Source organism: Alternaria ethzedia (assembly GCF_023757985.1).
Source record: "Alternaria ethzedia strain BMP 0044 chromosome Unknown scaffold_5, whole genome shotgun sequence".
Taxonomy (NCBI): Eukaryota; Fungi; Ascomycota; class Dothideomycetes; order Pleosporales; family Pleosporaceae; genus Alternaria; species Alternaria ethzedia.
This window is the reverse complement of record NW_026056198.1, coordinates 502,462-519,286: the sequence shown is the minus strand read 5'-3', so window position 1 is coordinate 519,286 and position 16,825 is coordinate 502,462. Positions and strand designations below refer to the sequence as shown.

Below are 16,825 nucleotides of genomic sequence, written 5' to 3'. Positions count from 1 at the left end.
CAGGGACTCCTTGCAGCCGAAGTTATCGTTCAGGTTGGTTGTATTTGCAATAGCCTCGTGATGTGGTTCGGAAGTACCAAGCAGCGACGGTACACGACCTGCATGAAGGTGCGTGGTCGGAACCAGACCAATGCTCGGGACCACGCTGCACTGTGACTGGACTCAACGCGAATATGTAAGCAACGAGCGTTCGCGTCTTGATACCTGGGCATCAAAATCGTCGATAATGACGCGATTATAATTGCCTTTGGGTCGTGATTGAGCACGGTCGCAGTGTCCGTGGTGTTGATCGTTTGACTTGCGCTAAGAATTTGGAATCTTCGGCCTTGATCGCAGAAGGCGCGCCGTGCCCCCTAAACGTCATGGCCCGCTCTGCGACGGCAACGAGGCTTCCGTGACGATCGCGCATCTTCTTCTAGAACAGCTATCTCCGGTAGCAGCAATATCAAATCATGGTTTTCAGCGAGAGGCGGGGCATGAGGTACTGTAGTCGAGAGGTGATAACGTGAGGAGATTTCAGTTCATGTTCCACGAGGATGTCTCCGGCAGCCCGAAGACGCCGCTAACCCCTTATGGGCTTTGTACTATTCAAGACTTGCTCATTACCACATGTCTGCACTACACGGCTGATTCTTGACTACTTTGGCTCTAGGAAACCTTTTTCTTCAACATGTAATCTCCACCTTTGACCGCCTTGTAGATGCCATAGAGTCCACTTAAGAAAGCGTTGCTCTTCACGATGCGTTTCAGCATACCTTTCAGGCCTGGGCCGAACTCTTCCTTTCTTCCTCGGTCTTTGACCTTGTCCCATATCGTTGGCAGGGAATCTGCATTGTACTTGCTGCGTAGCGTATCATACTCGCGCTTATCGTAGACTTGCCACCATTCGTTTTCTGTGTAGAAAACTCGGCTGTATAGCCACTTCAGTCCACCCAGCTCGCGCATCTTTGCTTCGATCTCACGATTTGCGCGGACGTACTCAGTCTCGTTGGAAGAGTACGGGCCCCAGATACCAACGCTGATGTATTTGCCGTCATAAACGCCATTCTCCTTCCCATTGCCAAGACCTTCGAACGGCTTGGGATGACCCATCGAACTTCTACCATCCTGCCGCAGCGGACACAACCAGAGCGGATATATGTTGAAAGCCTGGTCCGAATACTGCAAGAAAGTCGCAGTATTGGCGGCTGGGAACGCGATGTCGTGGATTATGAATCGATCCGTGTATCCGGACACGTGTAATGCGTGGTACATGATCCTGGTGTGCATGAAGTAGTCCAGCAAGAAGCGTGTGAACCACATGAAAGGGACCATGAACTGCTTGTAAGCATACATTCCCATCCAGAATGCTCCTCGATCATAGCGAAACAGGTAGTCTTCCACAGGGACAAGCTCTTTCGTGATGATGCCTTTTGCGGCAAGCTTCTTTGCGCGTATCCAGAACCACTCGTCCCATGGTCTAGAGAATCTTTGAATCGGCAAGTCGGGCGTACGGTCTTTGTCAACGAAGCGCCCTGTTACTACCACTCCGGCACCTTTGGAGAACAGGACTCCGTCAACGTAATCGTTCCTTTCGTCGGTAGTATGGTACTGGATCTTATCTGTCGCGTTCTCGAAGGAAAAGGTTGGATGGTAAGTAACTTCAACCAGCTTCTTAAGAGGAACAAGCTGCATCTCCACCAGCGTGAGCACACCGAGTGTTCCGAAGCTACCTCTCAAGCCTTCGAACAGTTCTTGATTCTCGTCCTGGGATGCTGTGACAAGCGTACCATCCGCCAGAACCACTTCTACGCTCAACACTGTACGATCGAAAAATCCGTACTTGAAGCTGCTACTTTCTCCTGCTGTGCCTACGAAGCCTCCTCCTACGGTGATGCCTGGGAACTCCATAACCACAGGAGGCAGCAGGCCCGCCTTCATGGTTTCCTTGACCAAGGCATCCATAGGGACATTTGGTTCGACAAGCGCCGTTCTTTTGTCCCTGTCGATAGATAGGACGTGGTTGAGGGAGCTCACGTCCACGATAGCATCTCGATCGAAATGAGCATGGCGGGTGCTGTTCGTGCTACCATGATAAACACGAAATGCGGTCTTGTTGTGGTAAAAATGCTGAATGCGAGAACGTACTGTCTCTACAGTAGCCCGGTGACTGTCCATCTGGAAGATGGTGTGGAGCCGACTGCAGCGATGCGATTGGTGTTGCTTTCCTGCGTGATGTGTGGCTGCGAGATGAGGCTGAAGAGGCTGCGCTAGTAGCGGTCGTACCTGCCCGCGGATCCACGAGATCGAACCACCAATCTTTCTTTCCTACTATCGCGGTCGCGACCACAATATGCTGAAAGCTGCCAGCTACTGCCTGAGTCGTATTTCGTATTCAATGCGCAAGCCAAAACCTTGGGGGTGGAAAAACCTTCCCGAACGCCGTACGTCAGCGTTCTTAGCGAGTGGATCGTCTTCCGCGCTTCCGGTCCCTATGGGGCGCCCGATTCCATCACCCAAGATGCGGAAGGTGACGCCCGCGCATACGGTCGCGATTATGGTTTCTCTAGAGCACCATTAATGACAGCTCGTCGCCTGAATATCTACAATGGCTGAAATCATGAAGAGGAATGCATACGGATCCTTCGCCCCACACCCACACAAGAGCGGCTTTTGGTCCGGGGCGAATAGTCAGATATTGGCTTTAGCAGGATCCAACGGGTAGTGGAGAAGGCTCAGCCCTGCAGCTTATGTATACATCAAAAGCAACGCCACACCATGTTCCTTTCATCCTCGGACCGCCCGACAACATCGTTACATCTCGTTGCATCATTACACGCACACTATGGATACTCATAACTCTACAGTAGCGACTCTGGCATCGCAAGTCGCCCGCTTCAGTGCTTCGAAGACCCCATTCCGCATTTACCATGGTTCTACACTATCAACACGCAAATCGTCTCGTGATCGGAATCAGATTATCGATGTCAGCTCACTCAACCATGTACTCCAGTTTGATGAGACTGAAAAGACGGTATTGGTGGAGCCGAACGTGCCGATGGATAAACTTGTGGAAGCTACAATGGCCAAAGGTTTCCTGCCCAAAGTCGTCATGGAACTCCCGAACATTACAGTCGGTGGCGGGTGAGTGATTAACGACAAGACGTAGCCCAGTAGTCACTCGAGCCCCATATCAAGTTCATAGTGATGAACACAAAGCCGAAGACGTCTGAGCAAATTACATGGCATGGAAAACTGCTAACTAAGATCGACAGATTCGCTGGCACCAGCGGCGAGAGCAGCTCCTATAAGTACGGATTGTTCGATCGCACCATTTCCGGCATTGAGCTTATCCTAGGAAACGGCGAGGTAGTATGGGCATCGGCAGAACAGAACCGCGATCTCTTCTTCACAGCAGCAGGGAGTTGCGGAAGTCTAGGTGTCATTACCCTACTCAAAATGGAGCTCATTGACGCACGTCGCTACGTTGAGTTGGAATACATTCCAGTTCGCTCAACAAATGAGGCCGTCGAGCAATTTCGACGATACCAAGATGATCTCGAGGTCGAATACATGGATGGCATCCTGTATTCGATGACGAGTGGCGTGGTTATGATCGGTCGCCTGACAGATGGTCATGATGCTCCAATGAATAGAAGGATTCAGAGTTTCGACAAAGCGACAGACCCCTGGCTATACATGCATGCAGAGGACATTCTGAAGCGGGCCCAGGACGAGAAAACAACATACAAGGAGCTTGTGCCTGTTCAGTCCTATCTGTTCCGCTACGACAGAGGCGTCTTCTGGTCAGGACTGCGCGCGTTCAAATACTTCGTTACGCCGTTCAATCGTCTCACGCGCTTTCTACTAGATCCTTTCATGTACTCTCGGACCATGGTACACGCTCTGCATCGCTCAGGTCTCGCATCCCGAACTATCATCCAAGATTACGGTGTACCATACGACGCGGCGGAAGAGTTCGTTCGATGGACTGACGAAAGGACGGGTATCTGGCCGCTCTGGCTGTGTCCAGTGAAGTCGGCGCCTCGTGGAGAGCGTAGCTTCTCCCAAGGTAACAACATCAAAGACGATATCCTCCTCGACGTGGGAATTTGGGACATGGGACCTGGCGACGCCCATGAGTTCATCAAGCTGAACCGAGACTTTGAAGCAAAAGTCACAGAGCTAGGTGGCATGAAGTGTTTGTACGCGCATGCGTATTACACGGAGCAAGAGTTCTGGGATATCTACGACGAGAAGAAGTACATGGACCTGCGGAGAAAGTACCACGCCGAGAGCTTGCCAAGTGTTTACGATAAAGTGAAAGTCGATCTGCAAGGCGTTGCCGGAGGGAAAAGCGTGATGAAGACGGAGTCGTGGAATGAATGGACATACCGCCAGTTTTGGGATACATGGCCACTTGGCGGGTTGTATGGGGTTGCGAGCGCAACGAAGGGGTTGTTTTTCCAAAGCGACTTCTTATTGAAGAAGTGACAGCGCATGGTACCGAAGATGGCTGGACATCGGGGAATGCGTGGGGAGATCCATTGCATCGGCATGCGCCTCAAAAGCATCGTGATGCACGCCAGGGCCGTGTTGCCCTGACAGCTGCTGCAGGTCTAGAAGAATGACGATCGGCGGACTAGAGGCTCAAACGCGTCCTGTACTACGTGAATGGCTTACGGTGACGTTGTGCGCATGGTATGATGAGTGGACAGTGGCTGATGGGGGTGGTAGTTCACATACAACAAACCGGTTCACAGCCTGTTTCAGTTCAGACGGGAGATGGCCGTGGGTGAAAACGCGTAGAGGGCGCCGGTAGTCGCGTGTACGTCAGGGCTGGGTTAGCGTGAAAGCTCGACCACTCGCGGCTCGACTCACCGCAAGCTCGCATTGACGTAGCAAAGGTGCTAGCCTCCACCCAACCACCCCATTTCGCCCACCACAACAGGCGCCCGTCAACCATTTTTTGAATATAGACAAACTTGGCCCTGTCTCTCCCCGTACCCCACCACACCCGCGCCCTCCGCTCCTTCCGCTTGTACCAACTGCAACACACGCTGTTGCCAGCCACGGGCCGATTGACGATCTTGCTCTGTTGACGAAATTTTGGCCAGGTACGCAGCTCCAGCACCACGTGTCGCGACCATTCACTGCCGCCGCCCGGAAGCTCCCGTTGTCTAACACCGCATCCAGAAGGTACCCGCAGCCCGAAAACTGCCCAATCGCTCAACCATGGCGCGCCTCAGTGGCCTACCATCTGAGCACCACCACGAGGGTCCCGGTGACGCTCCTCGACGCAAGCGCGGCCGCCCGTCCAAGAACCAGACACCCACCGACGACATGACGTCTGCCATAAAGCGAACCGCGTCGCCCTCGGCAGAGCTCTCGCAAACGAAGCGCAGCAAGCGCGTCCAGGCCGACGACGACGAGGACCAGATCGCCGAAGAGATCCAGCAGTCCTTCTCGCGGTCGCAGCAGGGAGACAACATCAATGTCGAGCAGAGCAGCACCACCACGCGCCGCTATAACCGCCGACACTCGGAGCCTCCTGTCGCCGTCGACGAGGACGAGGACGAGCTCATGTTCAACCGCCCTGCCTCTACACAACCCCTCCCTGGCCTGACTCCCCATCTCGACCGCGTCGGTGCCTCCCGCAGCCGCTTCACCAACACCCGCCGCTCCCGCATGTCTATGCCAGCTCAGCTTCACATCGAACGCGTCGACGAGGTCGACGAGACCAACGGCAACCGCGTCCAGTTCGCGCCCCTCACACAAGTCCTCGATGGCCGCGCCCGTCGCCGCCTCCGCCGCAGCCACTTGAGCCAAGAAGTAAATGACTTTGAGGACCACCAGAAGAAGGACAAGAAGATGTTCTTGGAGCTACGTCGCCAGCTGAAGGCGCAGGACGACAAGATCAAGGACCTCGAGTACCGTCTGGAGGCCCGCCGACTTGGCGAGATCGACCTCGAAGACGCAGATGCCAACGATCTGCAAGTGGAGCTAGACGAGGCCCGCCAGCAGATCGACGAGCTGCGCGCGTCTTCGTTATACAACGGCGACGACAACGAGCCAGTTGAGCTGTCCGACGACGAGGATGGTCTGGTCATGGTCAACCCCGAGGAGCTGAACATGTCGCAAGATCTCGACATGGTGACAACCCCCACCGGCGAGTACTCCTCCCGCGCGCTGGAGATCTCTAGCCAGATGACACTCGAGTCTCTGCCGACCGTATCACAGCTCAACCGCGACAGCCTGACTGAAGGCGAGGAGATCATCCTGGACAAGATTGAAGACGAAGCTATCGAGCGCTACGAGCGGGAGCTGAAGCAGATGAGCAAGGCCCTGGGCGAATCTCAAGGTGCGCTGCGCCTAATTACCATCGAGCTGCAGAACCTCCGCTTCATCGAGGCTGGTGCTTCCTCTCGCGAAATCCTCACCGAATTGCGCCATGGATTCGAGGACCTTCGCGCCGAAATCGAGAAGTTCTTCCCCGGTACCACTGTTGGCCTTACCAACCAACAGCTTCTTCAGAAGGTCCCAGAGCTCTTCAGTGGCATCTTCTACGAGCTCAAGCAGAAGCTCACTCTTATCAACAGCTCCCAGAAGACCGAAGTGCTTCTCCGACGACAGTACGAGGGTGTTCTGGACTTGCTTGGCGACTCAGAGGAGCGCGTGAAGCAGCTTGAATCCGAAGTATTCACTCTCGACAAGGCGAACGAAGACAAGGCGCGCGTCATCCTTGATCTCGAGGAGCGCAACGCTGCCTTGACCACACTGTCGGCCGAACAAGAGCGCCAGCTTGCCGAGCAAGATGGTCACATCGCTGGCCTGCAAGACGAGAACGAAGAGAAGGACAACTCCTTGGCACAACTACGTGAAGATCTCGAGAAGTACCGCGTCGACCTTGACACCGTTACCGTCACCGCAGCGGAGTTCGAGACAACCCACCACGAGACGATCGCTCGCATGGAACAGGAATACACCGAGCGCATCCAAGCTCTGGAGACTGATCTCGGCATCGAGCAGGAGGGCCGCGATGCCGCAGAGGCTGACGTCGCACAAAAGAATACCTACATCGAGGAGTTGGAGGATAGCATCACACGCATGGAGACCGATGTTGATAACATCACCACCGACATGGCTACACTGAGGGAGCGTCTAGCTGCCCAGACTGCCGCCCGCGAGTCTGCCGAAGGCGAGCGTGATGAGCAAATCGAGCAGGTGTACCAGCACGCCAACACCATCGAGAACCTGAACGAGACCATCACTGAGCTCAGGGAGCAGCTTGCCGATACCCGCGAGAACCTGGCTTCCGAGCGGGCTCAGCGCGAGAAGACTGAAGCTGATCTCGACGAGGCGAATGACAAGATCGAAGATCTCAACACCCGTCTTCACGACACTGGTCTCCAGGCTAACGAGCTGCGACTCAAGCTGTTCCAACTCCAGCAGGAGAAGGAGAACGCCATTGCTGACCTTTCAGAAGAGGCCGATGAGCGCGAGCAGGATCTCAACGAGCAGCTTGCTGCTGAGTCCCAACTCCGTCAGACAAAGGAGAACACCATCACCCAGCTGGAACAGCAGATCATTGGTCTCGAGAGCGATCTTGCGACACTGGAGAACAATCTGGCCGACATGACAGACGCCCGCGACCAGCTCGAGCAAGATCGTGACGTTCAAGTTGCCGACCTCGCTACTCAGCTGAACGACCTGAAGAACAAGTACGTCGCGCTGGAGAACTCCACCAACTCCACCATCACGTCGCTCCAGGCCAACATCACGGACCTCAACAACCAGATCCAGCGACAGCAAGCCGAGATCAACGATCTCTTCGACCAGGTCACTGAGAAGGAGCGCATCTACCTGGAGGACACAACCGCTCTCAAGGGCAAGATCGACAGCCTTGAGGATGAGCTTGCTCTCCAGAAGGGCGAGAACGAGGGTTACCGCAAGGAGAACCTTTCCCTTTCAAGACGTGTTGAGGCCGAGGCTAATGAGCTATTGAACATCGTCGGCGCTCACGCCACTGAAGTCGACTCCCTCAACACTGTCATCAAGACACAAGAAGCCACCATCAGGAGCCTCCAAGACGCGTCTGCGAAGCGCAGCACAGAGTACGAGGAGATGATTGAGGAGCGCACAACCGAGCTCACAGAGATGCGTCTTCTTGGTGATGCTCGTCTTGAGACCATCGTTCTCCTCGAAGCTCAGATCGAAGAGATGAAGGAGCGCTTCCGCCTCGCCGAGGAGGACACCCGTGCTACAATCGACGCCCTCACAATCTCGCAACGTCAACTTCAGGAGCAGAACGAGCGTCTTGCTGACGACCTGAAGCGCCGCAACCAGGACGCTCTCCAGGCCATCCAGGAGATGAAGCTTAAGCGCATTGAAGTCAAGACTCAAGGCGTTGATCTTCACCGTGTCGCCACTGGCAAGGTGTCCAAGGTCAGCGAAAAGGTCAAGATCGGAAAGAAGGGCAAGAAGAAGACGACCAAGCGCCAGTGGGATTCCGGCTTCGGCGTTGATGAGAACGTTGAGGATGACGAGCTCAACGGAGAGGAGCCGCTTGCTGCATAGATTGCTGCGACTTGCCATCTGGATTCGCACGACGACGTTTGAAGATTTGGGGGTTATCTTGTTGCTGTCACTGCAGGACGGTCATTTCTTTCTTGTCTTATTCTCCTTCACACCTTTTTTGGACACATCACTTTGGGCAACAGATTGTTTCATTTGTCATGAAAGTACCCGGCACTGGCATTGCTACCTCACGACTCGACGGCTTGGCTTCATCGCTTTGTTTGGTAGGACAGAACGGCGGTAACGATATCGCGGTTGTATTGCATAGCGCACGGTGTCACTGGGTTACAGTTACGGTAACGGCGAAAAGAAGTAGTGTAATGACCTCTTTGTATCTAGTACCAGATTTTTCTATTTGTTCATCAATACCATCATTCTCCAAAACCCTCCCTTGCTTCGCATCCTTGCTTCCGTGGTTGGTCTAGACCTTGGCGTGGGCCCGAGTGAACGCGAACTGTCAGCATGGATCTTCCCGATCTGTCCTCGTATCCATGAAACAGATCTGCAACAGCGTTACGTTGCCCTCAAATCGGTCCGCGCCCAACCCATGATCGGTGTTTGCTAAAGTCCCGAGCCAGGCACCTCATTTAATCAATGGTTCTCCTTGGCTACCTCTTTTCTTTCTTGCATCATCATCATCATCATCATCATCATCGTCATCCGACGGCATCGTACGGCAAGCAAACCTACAATCCAGCGAACATGGGTAGCAAAAGCTTCGCTCCTTCTGGTCCTCCTCCTCGAGACGACGAAACCGTACTTTTCCTCTTCATCGCATTCGCCATTCTCATCGTCCTTTTACTCGTGCTGGTGTTGATATCGTGTCAGACGTGGATGCTGTGGAAGATGGCGAAGGCGGTTGTCGAGCAGGATACTCAGATCACCCGGCGAGGTGGAGGACATGCTGGGTCTGCATATGGAAGCAGTGGCGGGAAGAGAAGCAGTGTTAGGGGCAGTGTGAGAAGTATTTACGCGGAAGACGAGGAGAGGAAGTTGATGAGTGGGGGTAGTGGTCAAGGTGGGGCGGAGGGGAAGAAGAGGACGGGCGTTTGGGGGCAGGGAGGGTGGATTTAAGATATGAGGTCCAAGAATGACTTGAGGACTGGTTGTGTTGTTCGCTACGCTACGAGGATGCGATAAAAGGAAGGGCAAGAACATGAGGACATAGGAGAAGGAAACGCCGCACAACAACACCCGCACACCTCATACCTTCGGCTTCAGCAACACACCCTTGAGCACGCGATACTCCTCCCGCAACGCCGCTACTTCCTGTCTCAGCGTCCTTTGATCTTCAGCTAAACACGTCATTTCCTCCGCCACCGTCCTTGCTTTGGCAGTCGCAGCACCTGACACGACACTTTTTGCCTTCTCTGCGGGCGGCCCGTCAACAGCATGTGAACGATCCAGAAACATACGAGGTGTAGGCCGCGAGTACAGACTAGTCGGCGAGCTGGTAGACATCGGCGTACCTAGCGCGTGGATACTAAGTTGATGTTGCCATGTCCAGGGCGCATTTGACGATGCTGACTGATCGGTATCTTCAATGACAGCATTGACAGGGTTTCCCTCTTTGGTCATGCCGGAAATGGAGCGGGAGTACACACTGCTCGGGGAATCCGCTCGCGTGTCGAGCGAATTCGGCGTGAGCTGCCGATGTATTGCAGTCGCCGGATTGCGAGGGCTGTGGTTTTGCACAAAGGGAATCTCGGCCTTTGGTCGGCATGGAAGAGAGTAAATGATGTCGAGCGAAGACGAAGATGAGCATTCTGCGATGGAGGCGACTTCGCGGCTCGGTGGAGTATACGGCGTTGTCTTCAACATGCTCGAGCCTGCAATGTCGATGAACCTCTGATCTGAAGCTGTAACCTTTGTTCCACTCGTCGTTGGCGTTGAAGATGAGCATACGCTGCTGGACAGTACTGGATCTGGATCGACGTTGACAAGCGCGGGTTTCAACACTGGAGTCTTAGGTCCTGCTGGGAGAGCAGGTCGCTGGTCAGCACCATGCTCTTCTGTCTTCCCTACCGGGAGTCTCTCCAACATCGACGCAGTGGCCCGCGAGTACAGACTGCTGGGGCTATCGAAAGGCGATGATAATTCTGGGTCGAGGATGGTGACATGGCGTCCAGCGGCCTTCGGCACGACCACTGAGCTTCTCGATCCTTCCGCCATCGCTTCTTGGTGTCGACCGGACCGTTCCTCCACTATGCAGGGCCTCGGACGAGAATAGTTACGGTTGGTTGGATCCAATCCAGTAGATGAGGTTTTGGAAAAGGGCGTCGGGCTCATGGACGCGAGGATCGGCACAGTCAGTGATGGTTCTGGACTCAGGTCACGCCTTGGAGCTTTCCCTTTGCATCTTCGCGTAGAGGGAGGTGTGAACCATTCCTGGTCTTCATCTGAGAATTCGGACTCTGGAGACGAGCTGGCAGATCTATGCGAAGCGGAGAATTGGTGTGCTCTTAGAGGTGTTCGCACGTTTGGTGCCTGGTATACCCGTGGCCATCTCCGACTTTCTTGTATTGGAGGGTCGGTTCCAGTTGAGGACTGAGTTACTTTGGCATTGGGGACGCCACTAGAAGAAGGGCCTGGAGGCGATTCAAAGGTCTCAATGGAGACTCGCGGTCGCACCAAAGCCTTCTTTACGGGTCTTTCGCGCGCTCGCTCGACGCGTAGGGGTGAGCCTCGCAACACATCTGAAGTTCTCCGACTAGGAACTCTGGATTTGGGCTCTCTTGGTTCATCCGAGAACAGATCTGGTGGAGATCGCATGGGGATTGACTTCCTTGTCACAGCTTGCTTATGAGACGATGCAATCTTCTTGACAGTGCCTGTCCCCTCATCCGAGGATGTCGGTTGCTCTACTCCGACAATATCGACAACCGGACGAGGCTCGGGGGACAGTGACGATCCGCGAATCGGGAGGAGAGAAGGTGCCGTCATATCGCCGACCCATTCGACGGCTGTAACAGAAACTCCCAGTGCGATTTCATGTATCAGTAGGCCCAGGATGTTGAAAATGAGAACTTTTCCAGCCTGTGTACCGATTGCGATCAGAGTCTCAACGCCCTCATATACCTCTCCAACATCTTCTGTCGCATCACCACTCAATAACACCGCCCCATCTGCCCGACCTTCCGAGCGTACCGGGCCATGCGCTGAAACAGACAGACAGTTAGCCGGGCCCGAGACATGCTATGTCCGCAGTATCTTCCCACCTCCTTCAAAGTCGACAAGTCGACATTTTCCATCATGCCTAATGCTAACAACCCGCGACTTGTAGCCTGGTAGAAACTCCGCTGCCAGCATACCGCCCATGGCCGGCTTATGAAGCTTTTTGATGACACCGACTCGTACGGGCTGTAACTGGAAGAATTGCGGTTGATGTACACGCGAGTCTTCGGACCGTTTTCGCAGTGAAGGTAGAAACAGGCGGTACATCGCCAATAGCCCGTCTTGAAACCCAATCACGAAGTTGGTGTACGACAGCTGTGCAGGACCGTCTGGCTGTTGAAACGCAGCACACGTAGCAGCCGAACGAGCGTCTGTTGGGCGAAAGTTCACCGCTGCGCTGCGTCCCCATCGTTGGTCTTGGAGGTAAATTGTTGGTGGGTTCGGAGAGGCTGAAAGGAGGACGGTGCCGTTACTGGATATTGCTATCGCGCTCGGTGGAGACGGATGTGATGGCAGGGAAGGCAGAAGCTCGTCGTTTGGTATGGAATATGCTTGAACCGAGTTGCTCAGTGTTGTCGTGAAGTAGAGGATGCGCGAGTCGGGTGAGAACAGAAGAAGGCGCGGCTCGCCCTATGCTAGTGTCAGTTAATGAACCTGATTTTATCCGTGAGCATGCCATACATCGCCGTTCTTCAGTTTGTATTTCCTGTCTCGGCTTCGAGTGGCGTCGTGTAGTATCACGACCTGCCCATCTGCTACAGCAAAGAGACTACTGTTGTCTTTTGAGGCACGAGCGTTGACTATGCCGTTAGCGGTCTCGCACTCGAACAGCTTCTTCCGGGCGAGCTGCGATCTCAAATAAATCGCGTTGGGTGTCGCGACGAATAAGCTCTGATCGAAAGGTAGTCTCCCGGAGTTCGCCATTGCTGGAAGTGGAGTAGTGATGGGTGTAGGGTGTTGTTGCGACGATGGATAGTGATCGGCTCCAACATCGAATGATATGATGAGCGAACATGCCGGGGCAGGTGCTGCACGCTAGCACATGGGTTCACAGAGCAAGAGCGACAGAATGTCGTGATGCCTTCACATCTGTCGTGTCATCGACACCGAGCGGTGATGGTTCCTGAACGCGTAAAAGAATTATATACATCTACCAACCATTATAATCTACCCCTACTTCAACTTAGCATACTGCTTGCCCCATTTTTCTGCGATCTCTTCCTCAGTAAACTTCCGTGTCTTGCGCTTCAACATTTCGACCTTCTCGTCAAGCGTAAGCTTCATCTGATCGCCCATGGGTACAAGACATTTGGCGATATGCTCGTAATTCTTCCTCAACAGATTGACTGTAAGGAAGAAGTAGTCAATGTTGTAAAAGACAATTGCTTGTTCGTCAGAGTACTGCTTCTTCTGCGACAGGAAGGCAACTGGGTGCTCGCGCCAGTGGCGGAGCGGGTTGAGGTGATGAGAGGTGTGATAGCCATCATTATAACAGTATCGGTTGCTCTATCATAACGTAAGCGTAATATTCGAAAGTGGCAAAACCGGATGAATGTCAACTTACAGGTACATCGATGAGGGTGATGCTCGACCTGAAGTCAGAGTCCGGCTCGACCTCGTCTACGAAAGCATGTTGCCCCCAGTTGCCGGTCATCAAAGCCAAGCGCATGAAAGCGAGAGGGATCAAGAACACGAATGTCGTCGCACGGGCGTTGACAAAGCTGTACATCAGGTACAGAAAGATGTAGTTGCCGATCTCGCATCCAGCAGCCTGAAGCGCCAGATTAGGCTTGCGAGTACGCATGAAGTACATCGGCAGATCGAGCCAGATCAGAAAGTAGAACCGACCGACGTATTGCGCAAAGTCCCAAACGCTGTCCCTCTGGTAGCGAATCGTAGAAGAAAGGTCGTTAGGTCCGTTGCCTTCAACATGGTGATGCTTGACGTGGTGATAGTAGTACGAGTTCCATGTGTGACCCATCATTGGGTCGAGAATGTATGGGAACAGCCGATCTACAAAGTCATACTTCTTGCTGAGGACACCACGCATATGGATATGCTGGTGTTTTAGGAGAGTGTACGCTCCCATGTAGTAGCCCTGCATGACGCAATGGAGGACAGCGTGCCACCAATGGAAATTGATGTACAAGTATGCGGCTGACGGAATGCTGGTGCAGAAGTAGAGCAGCAGATGCGTGACCATGATAACGTCGGTCTCGACTCGAACAACCTTCTTCGCCCATTGGATGTAAGGGTCAATGATCCATTGGCGAAGAAAAGGATTCTTGATGTCGGGTTCATCCACAGAGCTGAAAACACTGGTCTCGAAGCTGTCGGATTTGGGGTCATTAAGCTTCTTGAGATAAGCAATCGCCTGTTGCTCCTGGTCTTGTAGATCTAAATAAGGTTAGTCATTGGTCGCATCAGAAGCGCATGTCGATATTGCATGATTCCGAGACATTGATTATCGACCGAAGTGAGTACTGACCCTCTGGTGACGGCGTCACAATCTCAGAATGCTTAATACCCGAGTCATCAGAGTCCTCCGCTGCATCTGTCGATGATTCTGCAGGCTTGGCCTCATGCAGCTCGTACTCCTTCTGCAGTATATTCAGAACAACCCTATCCGGCCCCGTGAGCTCTTTGTCGAGCGGAAAAGCCAGTTTGCCCATTCCGTTGATGATTTGACACGCTCGATGCTGGTGTTGTCGCAATGTGTCGATAACGATAGCAACGGCTAGCGCCCGCTAGAACGAACAGGAAACAAGCACTGTGCAGTGCTGGAAAGGAAGGACTGAATCGACAAATTCAAAGACTGTGGTAAGGGTCAATGGCACAAACGCATGGTGGTGTAGCAAAGAGCTATGAGGCTGCTGTTTGATGAAGCCAAGCGGTGACAAAAGCCACTTAGCGCGCCCCTGGCGACCCACAGTGGCAAACACCGATATTGAAACGCGCACGCATCATTCTACATCGCCAACAGGCTGGAATGGCGAGCATCAATGACTGTTGTTATGTTGAAATCTGGAAGATGACTTAAGCACCATAAGACTCGCAAAATAAGGTTGTATCCGCGGCGCATCACATGCAAAAGCGCGGAGTCCCCTGTCAAGTCACATTTTCAGGGTCCTCGACTACCCCGCGTTCGCCCAAGCGCCTCAGAAGAAAGTGGGGGTCATTGATATCGACCTGCACAGCTTCTAGATAGTACGCAGTTCTCATGCAAAAGACCTATGTTCAGCTCGTCTCAACCTAATGCTCCTTCTCCGCCCAGAACTGCAAGAATCGACTCACAGTCCTCTCCTCCCAATAATGCGCCTCTCTGATAAAGTTCGGCTCAGCGCTGACGTTCTTAATCCCATAGCTATCCCAATGATGTCCGGCTCCCGCGATAAGATAACTCGGATACTTATCGCTGCTGATCCTGGGCTGAGCCGCCAAGTTTGAATGGTAGCACAGGTCGAGCCAGACATCTGTGTTTCCGTCGATAAGAGCAAGGTTCTCAGCTTGGAGATCCCAGCCTCCGTATTTGTTGTAGTAGTGCAACGCGGGAGTGGCGGGGATGCTGTTGTGCTCGCCGGGTGGGAAGGCCCAGGTGCACCATTGCTGGGTGTAGTCGATTTGGAGGACGCGAGAGATGAGGGAGGGGCCGTTTGTGGGCGCCACTTGGTAACCGCCAGACTCGGAACAGGTTGAGTAGAGGTATGAGCGCGCTGCTCCGTTTGTGGGGTCGGCGTAGTATGTCTGGTTTTGGGTGCCGAAGCAACCGGAGTCTGTGCTGTCGATCCGGCCACTCTCGCAGGTTGGGATGAGCGTCTTCTTGACGTAGTCGGCATATCCACCTAATCCAGTCCAAGGCTCGCCATTGGTGTACTTGGAAAGCGCCATGTCGACGCTACTGATGTTTGCTGGTGGATTGATTTGCGTTACATTGCCGCAGAAGCTAAAGAAGTCTTTTGAGCCGTAGCGGTCGGACCAGTCTGGTTTTAAGATATCAGTTGCTGTTCTATCACCGAATAGTGGAACGCAGTTACTTACTGAGCTCTTGCCAAGTGTTGGTCGGATAGTTCATGGGACCACCAATCGGGAACGCAATTGTCATCGCAAAGTCTCTGAGATCTTGCAGGGCTCCAAGACCAAAGATGTCCTTAAGCTGCTGGATGCCGTCCTTGTTTCCGCTCCAGATGAGCTCGTCAATCTTATCAACGATGTCGACGATCCTGGAAACGCAGTCTGCGGGGCCAAATTTCATGATGGGATTGTACCACTGAGGGTACTCGAGCAAAGCTTGGATAGTGGCACTGCTTCCGATACCTCCAGCAAACACATCGTTGTATGTCTTCATCGTGAATGCGGTGTGAGCACCAGCAAGAGAACCGCCGTACATGATCCATGGAGTGTCGGCGCTGCTCAAAGTGGCGTTGATACCTGGAAAGGTAGCATGCTGTCTGAAGTAGGCGTTATCGGCAATAGCTACAGCACGTCAGAACATATGATCATCGAAATTACAGCCGTCACTTACTCTGCTCTGTAGTCAAGAACCGCAGCTCATCCGTCGTACTAGAGTTGTAAGGATAGCTTTCGCCGTAGTAACGATTCTCGAGAATCACACCAAGGCCATTGAACTTTTCCATGAGTATCTGAATGACTGGAGAAGATGGTTAGCCACCCGGGAAGACTGATCGACTGTGTTTCGTTGTGATGACTTACTTCCAGTCTGTAAGTTAGAGAAACGCGACTCTACGCTCGTCTCCCCGCCAATGTAGAGGAATACCGGCCCTCCAGGCTTGTAGTATGACGAATCGAAAACTGTACAAAAAGGTAAGCTTAGGCTGTAAACGTAGATAGCAGTGTTATATTTACCATATCGCTGCGTGAACGTGGCATTGGTATGCGGAAGGTAACGATTGTTGAGTGTAGAAGTGATGAATTGAAACTATGGAAGGTTCTGAGTATATACGCTAACGCTAGCCTAGGAGCACCTACTCTATTATGTGATCGCTCCTTACAACAGTCCTCCGCGATAATCTGATAGTGTAGTTAATGTAGACCTATTATCCCCTTTATGCTCTCTAACAGCGGTAGCGGCAGTCCC

The 16,825-nt window shown here is 53.2% G+C and overlaps 6 protein-coding genes across 6 annotated transcripts; 2 read left to right on the top strand and 4 right to left on the bottom strand.

The window, feature by feature from the left end:
* Positions 1–648: 648 nt before the first annotated feature.
* Positions 649–2,157, bottom strand: J4E87_002907 (uncharacterized protein; the record flags this gene model as incomplete). The annotated part of the gene is made up of 1 exon (XM_049374541.1): positions 649–2,157. One exon carries the CDS (start codon positions 2,155–2,157, stop codon positions 649–651), a length of 1,509 nt encoding a protein of 502 aa, XP_049235532.1.
* A 667-nt stretch (positions 2,158–2,824) lies between these two features.
* Positions 2,825–4,473, top strand: J4E87_002906 (uncharacterized protein; the record flags this gene model as incomplete). Its single annotated transcript, XM_049374540.1, has 2 exons — positions 2,825–3,123; positions 3,255–4,473. The coding sequence occupies 2 exons, from the start codon at positions 2,825–2,827 to the stop codon at positions 4,471–4,473; spliced, it is 1,518 nt and encodes a 505-aa protein (XP_049235531.1).
* Positions 4,474–5,214: 741 nt separating this feature from the next.
* On the top strand, positions 5,215–8,556 carry J4E87_002905 (uncharacterized protein; the record flags this gene model as incomplete). The annotated part of the gene is made up of 1 exon (XM_049374539.1): positions 5,215–8,556. One exon carries the CDS (start codon positions 5,215–5,217, stop codon positions 8,554–8,556), a length of 3,342 nt encoding a protein of 1,113 aa, XP_049235530.1.
* A 1,438-nt stretch (positions 8,557–9,994) lies between these two features.
* Positions 9,995–12,654, bottom strand: J4E87_002904 (uncharacterized protein; the record flags this gene model as incomplete). Its single annotated transcript, XM_049374538.1, has 4 exons — positions 9,995–10,025; positions 10,085–11,519; positions 11,868–12,360; positions 12,412–12,654. The coding sequence occupies 4 exons, from the start codon at positions 12,652–12,654 to the stop codon at positions 9,995–9,997; spliced, it is 2,202 nt and encodes a 733-aa protein (XP_049235529.1).
* Positions 12,655–12,903: 249 nt separating this feature from the next.
* Positions 12,904–14,402, bottom strand: J4E87_002903 (uncharacterized protein; the record flags this gene model as incomplete). The annotated part of the gene is made up of 3 exons (XM_049374537.1): positions 12,904–13,236; positions 13,295–14,127; positions 14,219–14,402. The coding sequence occupies 3 exons, from the start codon at positions 14,400–14,402 to the stop codon at positions 12,904–12,906; spliced, it is 1,350 nt and encodes a 449-aa protein (XP_049235528.1).
* A 580-nt stretch (positions 14,403–14,982) lies between these two features.
* J4E87_002902 (uncharacterized protein) lies at positions 14,983–16,617 on the bottom strand (the record flags this gene model as incomplete). Its single annotated transcript, XM_049374536.1, has 5 exons — positions 14,983–15,710; positions 15,769–16,203; positions 16,253–16,378; positions 16,441–16,447; positions 16,594–16,617. 5 exons carry the CDS (start codon positions 16,615–16,617, stop codon positions 14,983–14,985), a joined length of 1,320 nt encoding a protein of 439 aa, XP_049235527.1.
* Positions 16,618–16,825: the final 208 nt, after the last annotated feature.